The sequence below is a fragment of the Blennius ocellaris genome (genome assembly GCF_963422515.1).
Source record: "Blennius ocellaris genome assembly, chromosome: 15".
Classification (NCBI taxonomy): Eukaryota; Metazoa; Chordata; class Actinopteri; order Blenniiformes; family Blenniidae; genus Blennius; species Blennius ocellaris.
The window spans coordinates 16552705-16565925 of NC_137664.1; the positions used below are offsets into that span (position 1 = coordinate 16552705).

The 13221-nt window shown below is 41.3% G+C and overlaps 1 protein-coding gene across 1 annotated transcript in view; it reads right to left on the reverse strand.

The window, feature by feature from the left end:
- The window catches only part of epha5 (EPH receptor A5), a gene marked incomplete at both ends in the record, with an annotated part of 78364 nt that overhangs the window by 55413 nt on the left and 9730 nt on the right, over positions 1–13221 (reverse strand). Inside the window, one exon of the mRNA XM_080509650.1 lies at positions 4498–5218. Coding sequence (XP_080365776.1) covers positions 4498–5218 — 721 coding nt within the window. The remainder of the gene's footprint in view (positions 1–4497; positions 5219–13221) is intronic.

Consider the following 13221-nt stretch of genomic DNA (forward strand, 5'->3'; position numbering starts at 1 on the left):
GTTCTGTCCTACATTCACAAAGGCTGCATTAAATCATGCTCTACTGGGCAGCACGCACAGGCAACACTGCCAGGATCAACACAAATTTACACATTTTCTCTCGCATACACACATTGTGCTGCACCGACCTTCAACCCACTGATTCACAGTCAACACAAGCTATCAAATAAAATGTTATTACCAATGCTGGATCTCTGCTTAAACAGCTTGAATAAAAAAAACAAAAAACACACACACACACACACACACACCGCACACGCACGCGCACACGCACACGCACACACGCACACACGCACACACGCACTACTAAAAGGGCACAATGGAGTTGAAATTAAACCACTAAACCCGTTGATGGTTTGAAAAATTCAGCTCGACGGATGTTCAGAACATCCACTTCTGAACAGCAACTAGAAACTACCCGGCATAAAAAGACAGTGGATACATAACCACTCGCAGTGTGGAGTCCAGGCACTCAAAAAACCAAAAAAATTTCAACACTTCACACTCCTGCGAGTGACTGAAACACACATGAAAAAGTGTTTACCAAGGCAGCGAACACATATGGCTACAAAGCTGGCAGAGAGGAAACCCTGCCACGTTTCTCTCTGTACATGATTTCAAAGGCTGTCGGTTTAACACTCATCTGCATGCAAAACTGCAAAGAGAGAAAAAAAAGAAAAAAAACATCCTGTAGCTTCATTAATTTTGAGAAGTGTGTCCTACTCACTTCACTGCATTTGATTGTGTTTAAGGACTGCATTTGGAAAGAGCGAGAGAGATAGCTAGAGAAAAGAAAACCTGATAAATGATATTACTGTGAGCACCCAGGATAGTTTTATTGCAAAGACCAATGGTAGAAATTTGCACATCACACACCTTCATCTTCCTGGAATTCAAAACACTGAAACTCATTAAAATGAGAACGAAGGTAATTCTTAAAACTTTGTAGCACCATAACGAGGTGAGAAAAAAAACCCCAAACAAACTATGATGAGTCAGTTTTCTTTGCGAGACATGTCAGGGGTCAGTTTTTGATTACAGTGTCATCAGAATAGCGCCCTCACAGGCCTTTGTGTACTTTATGTACAAAGCTGATTGCTGTTTTTAAGGCCATTTCTCTGCCCAGCTCAGTCTACATCAGCATGGGCAACACGCTTTCAATCCTCTGTGCTGTCGAGACCCGGCCCGAGCAGTTACAGAGCACTTTGTGCTACATGCTGACCGAGTCCTTTTCCATGGAAATGTTGTGAGAAATATATATTTTAACAGACTGATCTTTTGCTTGAAAAACCTACACGCTATGTTCTTTATCGTTGCAAGTACACAGGATGTAAAATATCAGAGGTGCAACACATGCAATGCAATGCAGACATACAAATGTATGTAAAATCAGGAGATACTAATTCTGCAGACATGTTTTTTTTCTCTCTCTTCATTTTCAGACTCTGAAATTGAAGTATGCATAGTTTCAATTTATAAAGCGCACATGGAATGGGCCAATACAAATGATCTGTCTTACTACTATCTATAATTTGCTCCACTTTAAGTGTAGACTGGTTTACATTCAGCAAGGCCACCACATTCACATTCAATTTAGTCAGCATCCTGTCTTAACTGCTTTTGTCACCCTTGTCTCATTGTGTTGCACATTCATGAAACGTGCTGATAGATACACAAAAGAACGACCATTTGTATGTGTTATTGTCCAGTTAATGGAGTCTGAAATCACTGCTGATGATGTGTTGAAGCCAACAGTAAGCCAAAACTGAAAGGAGTGTAACGAGCTGGTGTTACACATGAAAGGCGTAAAGCATTCAGATAGTCGTGTTGTTAGTATCGGATCAGGGCGAATTTCATCAATTTTTACTTGATCAACGGTCACTAAATCACGCCAATCAGGAGGAGCCGATTTTCAGTCCAATAGCTGACATGTATTATCTGCAATACCACCATTTGAAGAGGAGGCAGCATCAAAGCTTTGTGAAATAGAAACAATTTCATACACCATCTGAAAAGCAAACATGCAGCTTAGATTCTGATGCAGCTGTGTTGGCATGAAAATCAAACTAACCCTTGTAAAGCTTTTGGATCCACAATACATCCTGGTGCCTCAACGTTCTGTTAGACACCACCTAATCGAGGCTCTACAACAACGGATGTGCCAACATTTAAGGGCATTTATTCCAAGAGGTGAACACAGCAGTGTTGCATTCACACAGATTTCAGGGGTCTGATAAAACAGAGCAAGTGAAAGATAACATCCAGGAGAGGATAACACAATTTTGGATTACATGTTATTTTGTGTACCATAAAAACATTTAACAGTTATTTTAATGCTGATACTAGTTTGAAAGTCAATGTTTGAATACGGAAAACTTTGGCTCAAGTAGACTGATCAATTATCTATGCTTTATTTTCAATTCATGACAGATAAAGTAATGCCACTCAATCTCGCAGAGGACATGCATATGTTTGTGGCATCACTGCATAATATTATAGTTGCGATTTGTGATAATGCTGATTATTGGGATCATGATATAACTGTTGGCTGTGTCATAAATATGATGTACATATTTGTACATGTGTATGGAATAATTCGATTGAACACGCTCGGTGGAGCTTTGGCTGATTGGCCAATTATTTCTACATTTACAGCATGACCATATAGTACAGGAAGACATAATTAATTACAATTCAGTCTTTTGCAATATGTGCATTACAGATGTTGATTATGCAGAGACAATAAACTTGTAAAATAAATTCCACAACTATTGTTGAAATGAAGACAAATTGCTATGACTAACCCCACCATGTTCGCTGAAATTAAAACCACAGCTCATAACATTTTGCATGTTCTAAACATTAGCATGCAGATACTGAAGTAAAACACAAAAGAAATACATAATACTATAACGGTCCAGGTCCTGGCATCATAATTCCTAAGGTAACAAAATGGGCCGAACCAAATTAGTCCAGAAGTGGCATAGCAGAAGTCTGTAAAGCATAATTAGCTGCGCATAAATGGGTGGAAAGCTAATGAGTGGAAGTCATGCACTGCTCAGAGGGTCTTTAATCATTTGCATGCAAGTTCCTTTTCCGAGTACAGTATTTCAGATGTACAGTTACATCCTGATGTTACACATCACCGATACACACTGTGGCTAATGAGCTCTATATCATTATGAATACTACCACTGAAGACGAGGTTATGTTTTTTTTGAGCCCCGTCAGCTGTAGATCTGTAACATCAGTCTACCCGACTGTTCAGGCTGTGGCGGGATGACTGGAGGCAGGCCGGTGGCCCACTGACAGCTATTTTCCTAATGATCTCCCGACAGAGATTCTGTGTCTGACAAAGCTGCTGCGGGGATGCTCCACTCTTTGCAACTATATTTCACCATTTGATTACAGCAAACCTTCTGGACACATTGTCTGATGAGTTCAGAGACAAATCTGATATGCGGAACGCTTGCAGAAACCCTCACTGCCACGCACACAATCAACTACCCTATAATCTCACATCCAAGATAGTTTCCATGTGCGCATTTGTGAATCTGAATGGCTGGAGAATCTATCTCTATGTGTGATTTTCCAAGTGTTGGCCATGTGTATTCACTCCATCACACCACGCTGACACGTGATCTGCAAGGCATTGTGTGAAGATTAAATCAAAACACTCAGGAGCTACCAAATAATCACACATTTCACTTTCCTGTGCCGCGCCGTTTCGCGTGTTTGCTGGAATTATTATTACTCTTTTTTCCATAAATTTCTCCACGCTATTCACAACTGCTCTCGCTTGCATGAGTAGATTGTCGAGTGCAAGTCGGAAAATTGAGTAATTTAAAGTCAGCACAGAGGAAGATTGGAGAGGGCGAAGGTAGAGAAAAATGCAGAGGCACTGGGTGCCCGTGGAAATGGCAGTTAAGGTCGGCGGTTGGGAGTGTTCGAGTCTAAGACGGAGCAGAACAGAGGCTTTATGAGAGCAGCAAAGTGCTGCGGGGCTCGGGGGAATACCCTCCTCTAAAGCTGAGGAGAAACACAGACTCGCACTCGCACAGTAAGAAACACTCAGTGAGAGAATAAACAGATCCATGTGCACACTCAAGCACACAATACCAAAAATAAACACACGCATGGCTATAAAAATACACAGAATGGAAATAGCAAACCAGGGAAACATCCGTGCATGTGAACACAGAAACCTAAAAGAGTCATGACTGTCATGATTGGATACAAAATGTAGAGGTGGAACTTTTGTTTTATTAAGAACCAGCTGAACATTAAACGGGAAGAGTTTTCAAATAACACATCAATCCACTTTATCCAAACTCAAGCTCATGGTTGGAAGCTGATTCATGCCAGTGAGCTCAACACCTTAGCCGGGAATCAAACCAGAGTCCTGTTGTTTTGAAGCAAGAGAGCCTTCAGCAACACCACCCAGTTTACACGCATTATCCATGACAGAGAAATTTAAAGAAAACTTTTTCGTCTCACCTTGGCAAGAGCCATTGATTTCCTCGAAGCCCGGCTGGCAGACACACTTCCCGATGGGCACCAACCACTCCCCCTCCGTACTGCAATGCATCCTGGGAGGCTCATACAGAGGCACAGAGTTGTTGACGCAACGCCCCACCACCTCCACCAGCTGCGAGGCCTCCGAGCCAGGGATGGTGCCGGGGAACTCGGCCAAGCTCTTCACCAAGAACGGGCAGCGTTTATAGAAAACCCGCACCGACACCAAAGCAATGCAGGCCCCTAAATCCTGAAACGCCAGGTAGAAGCCTTTACGCGTCAGAGGGCCGAGGTCACGGACTTCAGTGTTGAGCTTCATGACCCGGTCCCCCAGGTCCAGCTCGGTGAAGCTCTCGTCGGCCGCTATGGTGTCGATTTTGATGTATCTGCTTTCCTTCATCGCCCGGTCTTCCTCCTCCGTCATCATCACACCGTCCCTCATCTCCCCGTCCTCCATTTCATCCTCGTCGCCGTTGGTCTCGTAGTAATACATGTTGAATGTCTCCTTGCAGGTCCCGACCCCGCCGGGCAGGCTGTTGCAGTCCCTCAGGGTGAACTTGAGCTCGATGAACACCCGCTGGGCGCCCTCGGTCAGGATCCAGTTGGTGTGGAGCCAATTGTTCTGGTTCTGCTCCATCACGCGGCACACTTGATAGGTGTGTATGGGGGCATAGTTTTCATCCACCTCCCCGATCTCTTCCCACTGAGACAGAGAAATGACAAAATTAATGGAAATGGCTAAAGACAAATATTCAGACGCTTTACTCCCCTACAATGACGGCATGGCATTGACCAGATTGTCTGAGGACGCTTGTAAGAGGTTCTTCTTGCTTGTCATGACATAATATACACTGCCAAGTTCTATTGTCCTTCATATTTAATGGTTATACAAAAAATCATATTACCCATACTACCCATTCACAAAAGCACTCACACACCAAAAGCTCTGATAGAAGAACTGATTTATTGGTTGGTGTTTAGCATGACATTTTGACCATAAAGCCACAAAAGGAAGGAAAGTCGCAGAGCAATAAGTTCTAATATTTAACTCATAAAAATATGAGGAGAAGTGGACTTTGCATGTGCTTTGCACTTTTGTTAACTCGATTTCATTATTTACTATGACTGTGGTGTTGAATTCTAAGACTTAAAGCACCACTTGTTATTCTGTCAAACCCTGAAGGAAAAAAAAAACATGCATTTATTTGATTATATATAATTGTCTGCCTGAATGTCCTTTGAATATTCAGAAGTAGAAATAGATCTTTGCCGAGTCTGTAAACATCAGAACAAAACATGTTGATTTGGACCCCGTTTACGCAACAAACCTTTCAAGTGAAAACACATTGCTTTAGAGTGTTTGTTTCAAAAACTTTTTGCATTTACAATGCAATGTTTTGAAAATGAATGAGCTTGTAGCCATACTAGTCCAGCATTTGTTTCAGGTAAAAAAACAACTTATGAAACCTAAGTGAAAGCATAATTGCAATGTGTTTGAATATAGACAGAGTGATGCTTCGTCCAATAGTGCCTGAAGGACCTGAATAAAGATAATGGCTTGTTTACACTGGAGTCAACTGTGGCACTTTGAAAGGAATTGTGAGTAGCCATTCCAAAACTCAAGCAGCCATGCTTGCACCATCAGCAAAAAATGTAAAGGTGTACTTCTAGACCTGAAAACTGTAGCAAAGTCGTACAAATGAGTTGCAGGGTTTTTAGGGAATGAAAATGATAAAAGGTGTGTGTGTGTAGAGGTATAGACAGGGTAATCCTCATCCGTTCCTTTCATCTCATTTCTTCCCACTACAACAGGCAGGAAAGAAAGAGATTGCGCTACGAGGTATGTATACATTTACCATAAATCACGGGCCGAGGTCCTGTCAGGAAAAAGAAGTGTGTTCAAACACACGTCTTCAAAAAGAGCATGTGCGTGCATCCTTTTGCGCTTGTGTGTGTTCACATATGTAAATTACAGTCAGTATTCAATTTTGTGTCTGTGAGCATCTGCATCCGTGTGTTTGTGTGTGTGTGTGTGTGTGTGTGTGTGTGTGTGTGTGTGTGTGTGTGTGTGTGTGTGTGTGTGTGTGTGTGTGTGTGTGTGTGTGTGTGTGTGTGTGTGTGTGTGTGTGTGTGTGTGTGTGTGTGTGTGTGTGTGTGTGTGTGTGTGTGTGTGAGACAGCAGCATTAATTCCCTTTGCAGGTCTCCTGGGACGTGGCTATTATCTGCATCACTAGCACTCTCCCATGGCTAATACAGGCGCTTCATCATGTCACCATAATATGGCCAAGGGGACCCGACTATGATCTGGTGTTATAGCTTAATAGCCCATATTAATCAATCCGTGCGGTAGCCGTTGTACACAGCCTTCTGTCTTTGTCTTTTCTCTCTGTCTTGTTCTCCATCTGTCTTCTTCTCCCCCCTCCATCTCTCACCACTTTCGCCCGGCTCTTTTGTCTTCTCGTTATAATTACTCCGTTTCAGAAGAATGTGAGACTGCATGCAGGTGTTGGAGTGTTATTGTGTGTGTTGTTCAATCCTCAAGCCATTTTCAGGATAGGCGTATGTTTGGACTAATGAGGAGCAATTTCACTTTTAGTTACCAAGGATAAGTCCATACTTGAAAAGTGACAAGCTTATATCAGAGGGATGTTTGATATTTCTGTGTGGGTTGATTGGTCGAATCAAGCTCAACTCAAAAGTACTATAAACTGACTTTTATATTAGGTTAATGAGGTTAATTGTTAATGTCTGTATTATGATTTATGGCATTCATCATGAACACTGGACTTATATTGTTCAGGTGTTGCATCTGCTTCATATTTTAGCTCGCCTCGCTTAAGACCTCATTTACAAACCGTTTCAAGTGAAAGTGCATAATTCTTGCATTTTTGTTTCAGAACATTTTGGGATTTACATGGCGACATTTTGACAACGATGCCTGTTGACAGAAACACTCAATATCATATAGTTATCATGCTCGGCCACTAGTACGTACTGTTTGTCTTGTTGACCAAACAGATACAGAGAACAATACGCTATAAACATCAACAATGAGCACACAGACATTCGTTAGACAGATGACTAAGTTGGATTGTTATTTCATGTGACTCAACTATAAAATTACCCATCTACTCGTGCATGTTCAGTATTTACTAGAGTCATGCTACATGGAGACGGAGCCCGAGATGTACTCAAAAAGTTGTGTTTTCCCATTTGCACGGAAACTGAGTACGGGCGTTTAAAAAAGTTCCACCTTGGGAGCCATTTTCAAACAAGTTGCATTTTCAGTGAGTTTTAGCACCAGTATCTTGTAAAGGAAACTAAAAACACAATGAAAGTTTAGCAATTTTACTTGAAAACACTGTCGTGTAAACAGGTCCTAAATTTTAGTATAGCACTCGATATACAAAATATTTTTTTGTGTAAGAATTAGCAGATAGCCACAAATTTGCTGCTCTTCATTGTGAATCATTCAGAAGCTGACAGAGTGTTTAACATTAGTGTTTGTCAGTTTAACAATACGGCCATTGAAACAAAAAAAAGAACAAATTCACTGTAATTACAGTAATTTTAATGTGAAAGAAAAACATTGCAATTCAAGCACTTTTAATTAGGCATTAACGTCTGAGGTTCCAGTTGAAGAAAACCATGTTTTCTATCTATTTCCTTCCCCATCAGCTCAGACTGGGCATTTTTTTTTTTTTCGGGTCATTTGTTCATGTTTTTCGTGTTTCTCATTTCTGTAGCCTCAAGCAATGAAATAATAAGAGCTGCCAAAAATTTTTGGCATTTTGATTTCACAGAGGACGGAACATGTGTGTCTTGAAATACATCCTTATTTTCCTTGAATCTTTTAGGCAACTCCACATTGAGTTTACCTTCATGGATGAGGATTGCATAAAGGCAACACTGGAACTTGTGTGCGACTCAGTTCCTATCTCTCCCAGACTTCAGCCCAGTCAGTCCCAGTGCAGACATTAAGCCTCTTACTGGTTAGATCACACAGATCCACCAGCCTGTTCTGAGCTTTACGCAGCTTAACACACATTTACACACATGCACACACACGGGTACACACTCGTCATTAGTAGCCCAGCAGGGTGCTGAGCAGACGACCTTCTCTTGTTTAGCCCAGTACCAAATGGGTTCGGTGTTTGTGTGGAAGCTTGGCCGTCATTGTTGCCTCTGGAAATCCTCCCTCTCTGCAGCTCAACGGTATTAGCAATGTTTGATCACTAATGTAAACGTGACACGATAGACTACTTGCATAAGCTGATTCTTTTAACTTGTCATCAAACGAGTTTTTAATATGGTTAATTCGAAAGCAAAAATCTTCAGACGTTTCAAATCTAACTTAGCAAAGTTAAACTTTCTGCTTTGCCTAGTAAAGGACACATGCGTGAATAAACGCACATTTTGAACTTATAAGGACAAACAGGCTGGAGTAATAATGAAGACTTTACTTCAAGGACAAGTTAAACATATTGGTGTATCGTGCTTTGAGCGTCTGATCTTTGAGGACCAAGACACTCTCTGCTCAAACAAACAACAAACCTGATCCACTTGATCCTGAATTCAATAAACTCTTTCCATTTGATCAGAAGGTGAGCTTTTATCACCTTCATGTATTTAACACCGCCTCTCCTGACAGAATCACTTCACTCAAATCCCAAGACACATGTTCTTAATTCCAGTACGTTTGTATGGTGTGCCATGCTTCGACACTTACCAGGAGACGTTTCTATGATATATTTCTCAGTTGACGACCACAGTAATGCCAAGATATTTATTCAAAGTTTCAGAGACTGTCATTGAACGTTAAACGTCTACCTCCTTTCTGCTTCACATAATACATATTACATTGGATGGGTGCATAATATTTATTAATCCAATAAATCCTTTATCCAGTGGAACGCCAATGTATAGGCCTATTTTCATTTATGTTATTATAATGACAAGCAATATCTTGGCTCTAAAGGGTGAAGCTGCCATAAGCTGTCTGCGAAAGTTCTGAAATTGAATAAAGCAATACCTTCACTAAACAACTAAGTAGAAAAAGTAATGGTCTTGCACTGAAGACAACTGAAAAGGATGGAGACGTATTGAGCTGCTTTTGACCTTGCTCTTTTTGAGCATAAATATAAACTCAACACAGCTTCATATATACAGGCAACAATATGGCAGGCAAATTGAAATGGCCGGAAAAAACCCCAACATTGACTCAGGACTCAAGACCTGTTTACAACAACGTTTCAAGTGAAAACGCATTGTTTTTGCATTTTAGTTTCAAAACATAGTTTTTTTTAAAACGATGTCCATTTATGCTGAAAATGACATTTTCCTGTTCAGCCTCTCGTATGTGCTGTTGTTTGTTTTTGTGATAAAACCACACACACACATGCATGCAGAGAACAACATGCTATAAAAATTCACACTGGCGAGTGCATTCGTATGGACAGACGACCAAGTTGGATTACTATTCTGTGTGACTCATCTATAAAAGTACCAAGTCCCAGGAAAATACAGACTGAGAGTCATAACAATGTGGAGGTTGCCATTGGTCTTATTGTCTAGCTACTTGTGCATGTGCAGAAGAACTATTTACTACTGCCATGGTGTGCATGCTCCACCGAGACAGAGCCGTAGCCATTCTCAAAAAGTTCGCATTCTTAGTGGTTTCGATACCATTGTTGTGTACGGGCACCCAAGACGCAATAAAAGTTTTGCACTTGAAAACGTTACGTGAATGAGGCAATGAACAATTTCCACTCAGGAACTTCTCAGGTTGTGAGACAGCTAAAACTCGCTCTGAATGTCGGCTTGTGTGACAGCAAACATCCCGCTACAACACGTCATGTCAGTCAGTCACAACTCTTACATTTTTGAAAGAAGACAGAACATTTGCCTTTACAGAACATGTTTCATAGGAAGAAAAACATGCTCCAAGTTGGAGCTGATTGCATTCGAGGAATGAAGATTTTATCTTCCGACGTGACATTTTGGAGACATTCTCAATCTGCTGCTACTTCGCCGACCACCTGCTTGCCCCTTTTGGATGACGCTGCCCAAACATTTGTTCTGACTGACGCAAGTAATTAAAGCAAGATGGAAACCTCAAAAAGATAAGAGAAGCCTGAACTGTTATTAAAAAGAAAATGTCTACAAATACAATTAAAAAGGAATTTTGATATATAATCTAAATACATGAAAAATGTCATGATGAGCATGAAATGATCAGCTATCAGACTGGTTGAAAAAAATAAATAAATCAGGCCATCAGTTTGTGTTTTCTTCAGTTTGGCTGAACTGATGTTTCAATATGAGCAATCAAATAGCCAACACGTTGCTGTGCAAGATTCCAGAGGTGATAAATGGGTGAAAAGCCCAGTGTAATGACACCCAGACCCTGTCATGGAGCCTTAACCTCTCTGTCACAGACCCTGCTCGAAGAAACCTCCAAGCCCTCCGTGTAGCACCTCATTAGTGTGTGTGTTTAGCTTTTGTTGACTGCTCTGTGTGTGTGTGTGTGTGTGTGTGTGTGTGTGTGTGTGTGTGTGTGTGTGTGTGTGTGTGTGTGTGTGTGTGTGTGTGCCACATCCGTCAGCGGGACCCCCCGTGGCTGCGGTGAGAGCCCTCCCGGCTCTAAGCCCATAAAGCTGTCTCCAACTTATTATTACCGCCCATTACCGCTGACCATCATGACACTGTAATAGAACTGTCCCTTTTGCTTCCTTTCCCATTGAAAGACCCCCTCCCCCATCTCTATCCCTTCCCTATCACTGCCACCTCCCCCACTTTTTGCCCCCGTCTCATTCCTCCACTTGTCTAATTTCATCCCTTGCCGATCATTTCCTTTTGTCCTCTTTTCTTACATTAATTATCAAATATTAAATCTAACCCAGAAATATTACTCTTCTGTCACCCCCCCCCCCACACACACACACACACACTCACATTTCTTTCTAATTTGTGCCTGATTGCTGTTGATTTCTTTCCTTTCTTGTTCTTGAATTGCTCTCCTCCTCTTTTTTATGTCCCACCCGCCTCCGTGTGACTGTACAAGACAGTATCAGAAAACCTTAACAACAAAACTTTACGCAAACGCCACTTTTCAAACAGCCACTCCGTTCCCTTATCACACACGGACAGTTTAAGGCCCCGACTCGCCACACCAGCTGTCAGCTGTCACTGGATGCATCGGTTAGCATCTGCACCCGCCCGCTGCCCGGAGTTTTCGCAATGTGTTCAGCACCTTTGACGCCAACCTGCCCACATTGTATTTCTGGTCAATTGAGCACAGTGAATCAGTGAAGGCAGTCGATGAAAGAGAGCTCTCAATAAGCGGCTGTCTGGCCAAGCATGGCGGTGATTACATCAATTTAGTGCGGTTTCACTTTATTCTTAGTTTTACCCTCCGCACACAGCCGATGAACTGGGAGCCAGACGAGGCTTGAATGCGTTGCTGATTGCTTCACAATAATATCCGACAGGTCGCTCAGCAGCGGTTGTATTTGAATGACTCCCTGCTACCTTCTGAAGCACATTACAATGTTGCACAAACTGACGTTATTTGAAGATTTTCTCTATTCAGACTGTCAATTACGATGTAGTGTTTGCAGGCACCTTGTTTAAAAACCAATTTGTCAACAGAAAATGTTTAATCATCTCATGCATTATTACGATTGCAGCAAAAGCAATACAAGAATCAAAACAATGAACAAATATCTATGAAATTAACAAAAAAAAGCCGTTCTTGACTTAAAACAGTAGATTGAAAATTGCTCTGCACTAAATGCCTGTTTTTTTTTAGACTTCAGTTAAGATATCAACCTATTTTTAGGATTGTAATTGTTTAAAACTAAACTGGAAAACCTTGGATTTGGTTAATAAAGTTCTCCTATTCACTATTAAAGGATGTTGTTCACAGACTGAGATCCATAAGGGGAAAAAAAGTTAGATTTGTCTTTTTAAAGTGAAAGTGAGATTAATAAATGTTGATATATAGATACCCAATTGTTGCACTAAACTCCGTTTTATAAATGTGTTTTCTTATTATTACTAAATAAAATCTCAATAAGGGTAATAACTTTATAGCAATATATTATGTCACAATGTTCTGCCATGCAGCAATTTTAAAAATATAACTTCAATTTTTTTTTGGTTCAGCCTTGAAAAGACAAACCAAAACTGTATGGCACTTTTAGTCTAACGTGTTTTGCTGTGCCTGGTTGTTAACATCACATGTCAAGTGTCCGTCGTCTGCACTCACGTTTGATTAAAGTTTTAACACACAAGGCAGAGCACGGCACGTTTCATCACTCTTGTTCTGTCACAGTCGAGACCTTTGAGTCAGCCACGTGTTAAAGAGATTTTACAGGCCCAGCGAGCATCGTCCACTGATGCTCACATCTATTCTAGAAGGGTTTGTGGATTTACCGGACTGATGGAAGGTAATGGAGACAGATGGAACTGACCAGACAAATTATCTGTTTAGCTCTGACTTTTCTCAGTTCATTCCTGTCCCTCCACATATGGACCACCTAATCTAAAAGCATCACACTGGAAATGAGGAGGGGGATTAGGTCGTGAAGCCATTATATCGCCACCTTCTCCTGTATTATAATGATAACACTGGTGTGGTTCCCAATCTGTGGCCTGGGGCCCCCTTAGGGAGAAAGCAGAGGTCAATAGCTGCCAGAGGCTTT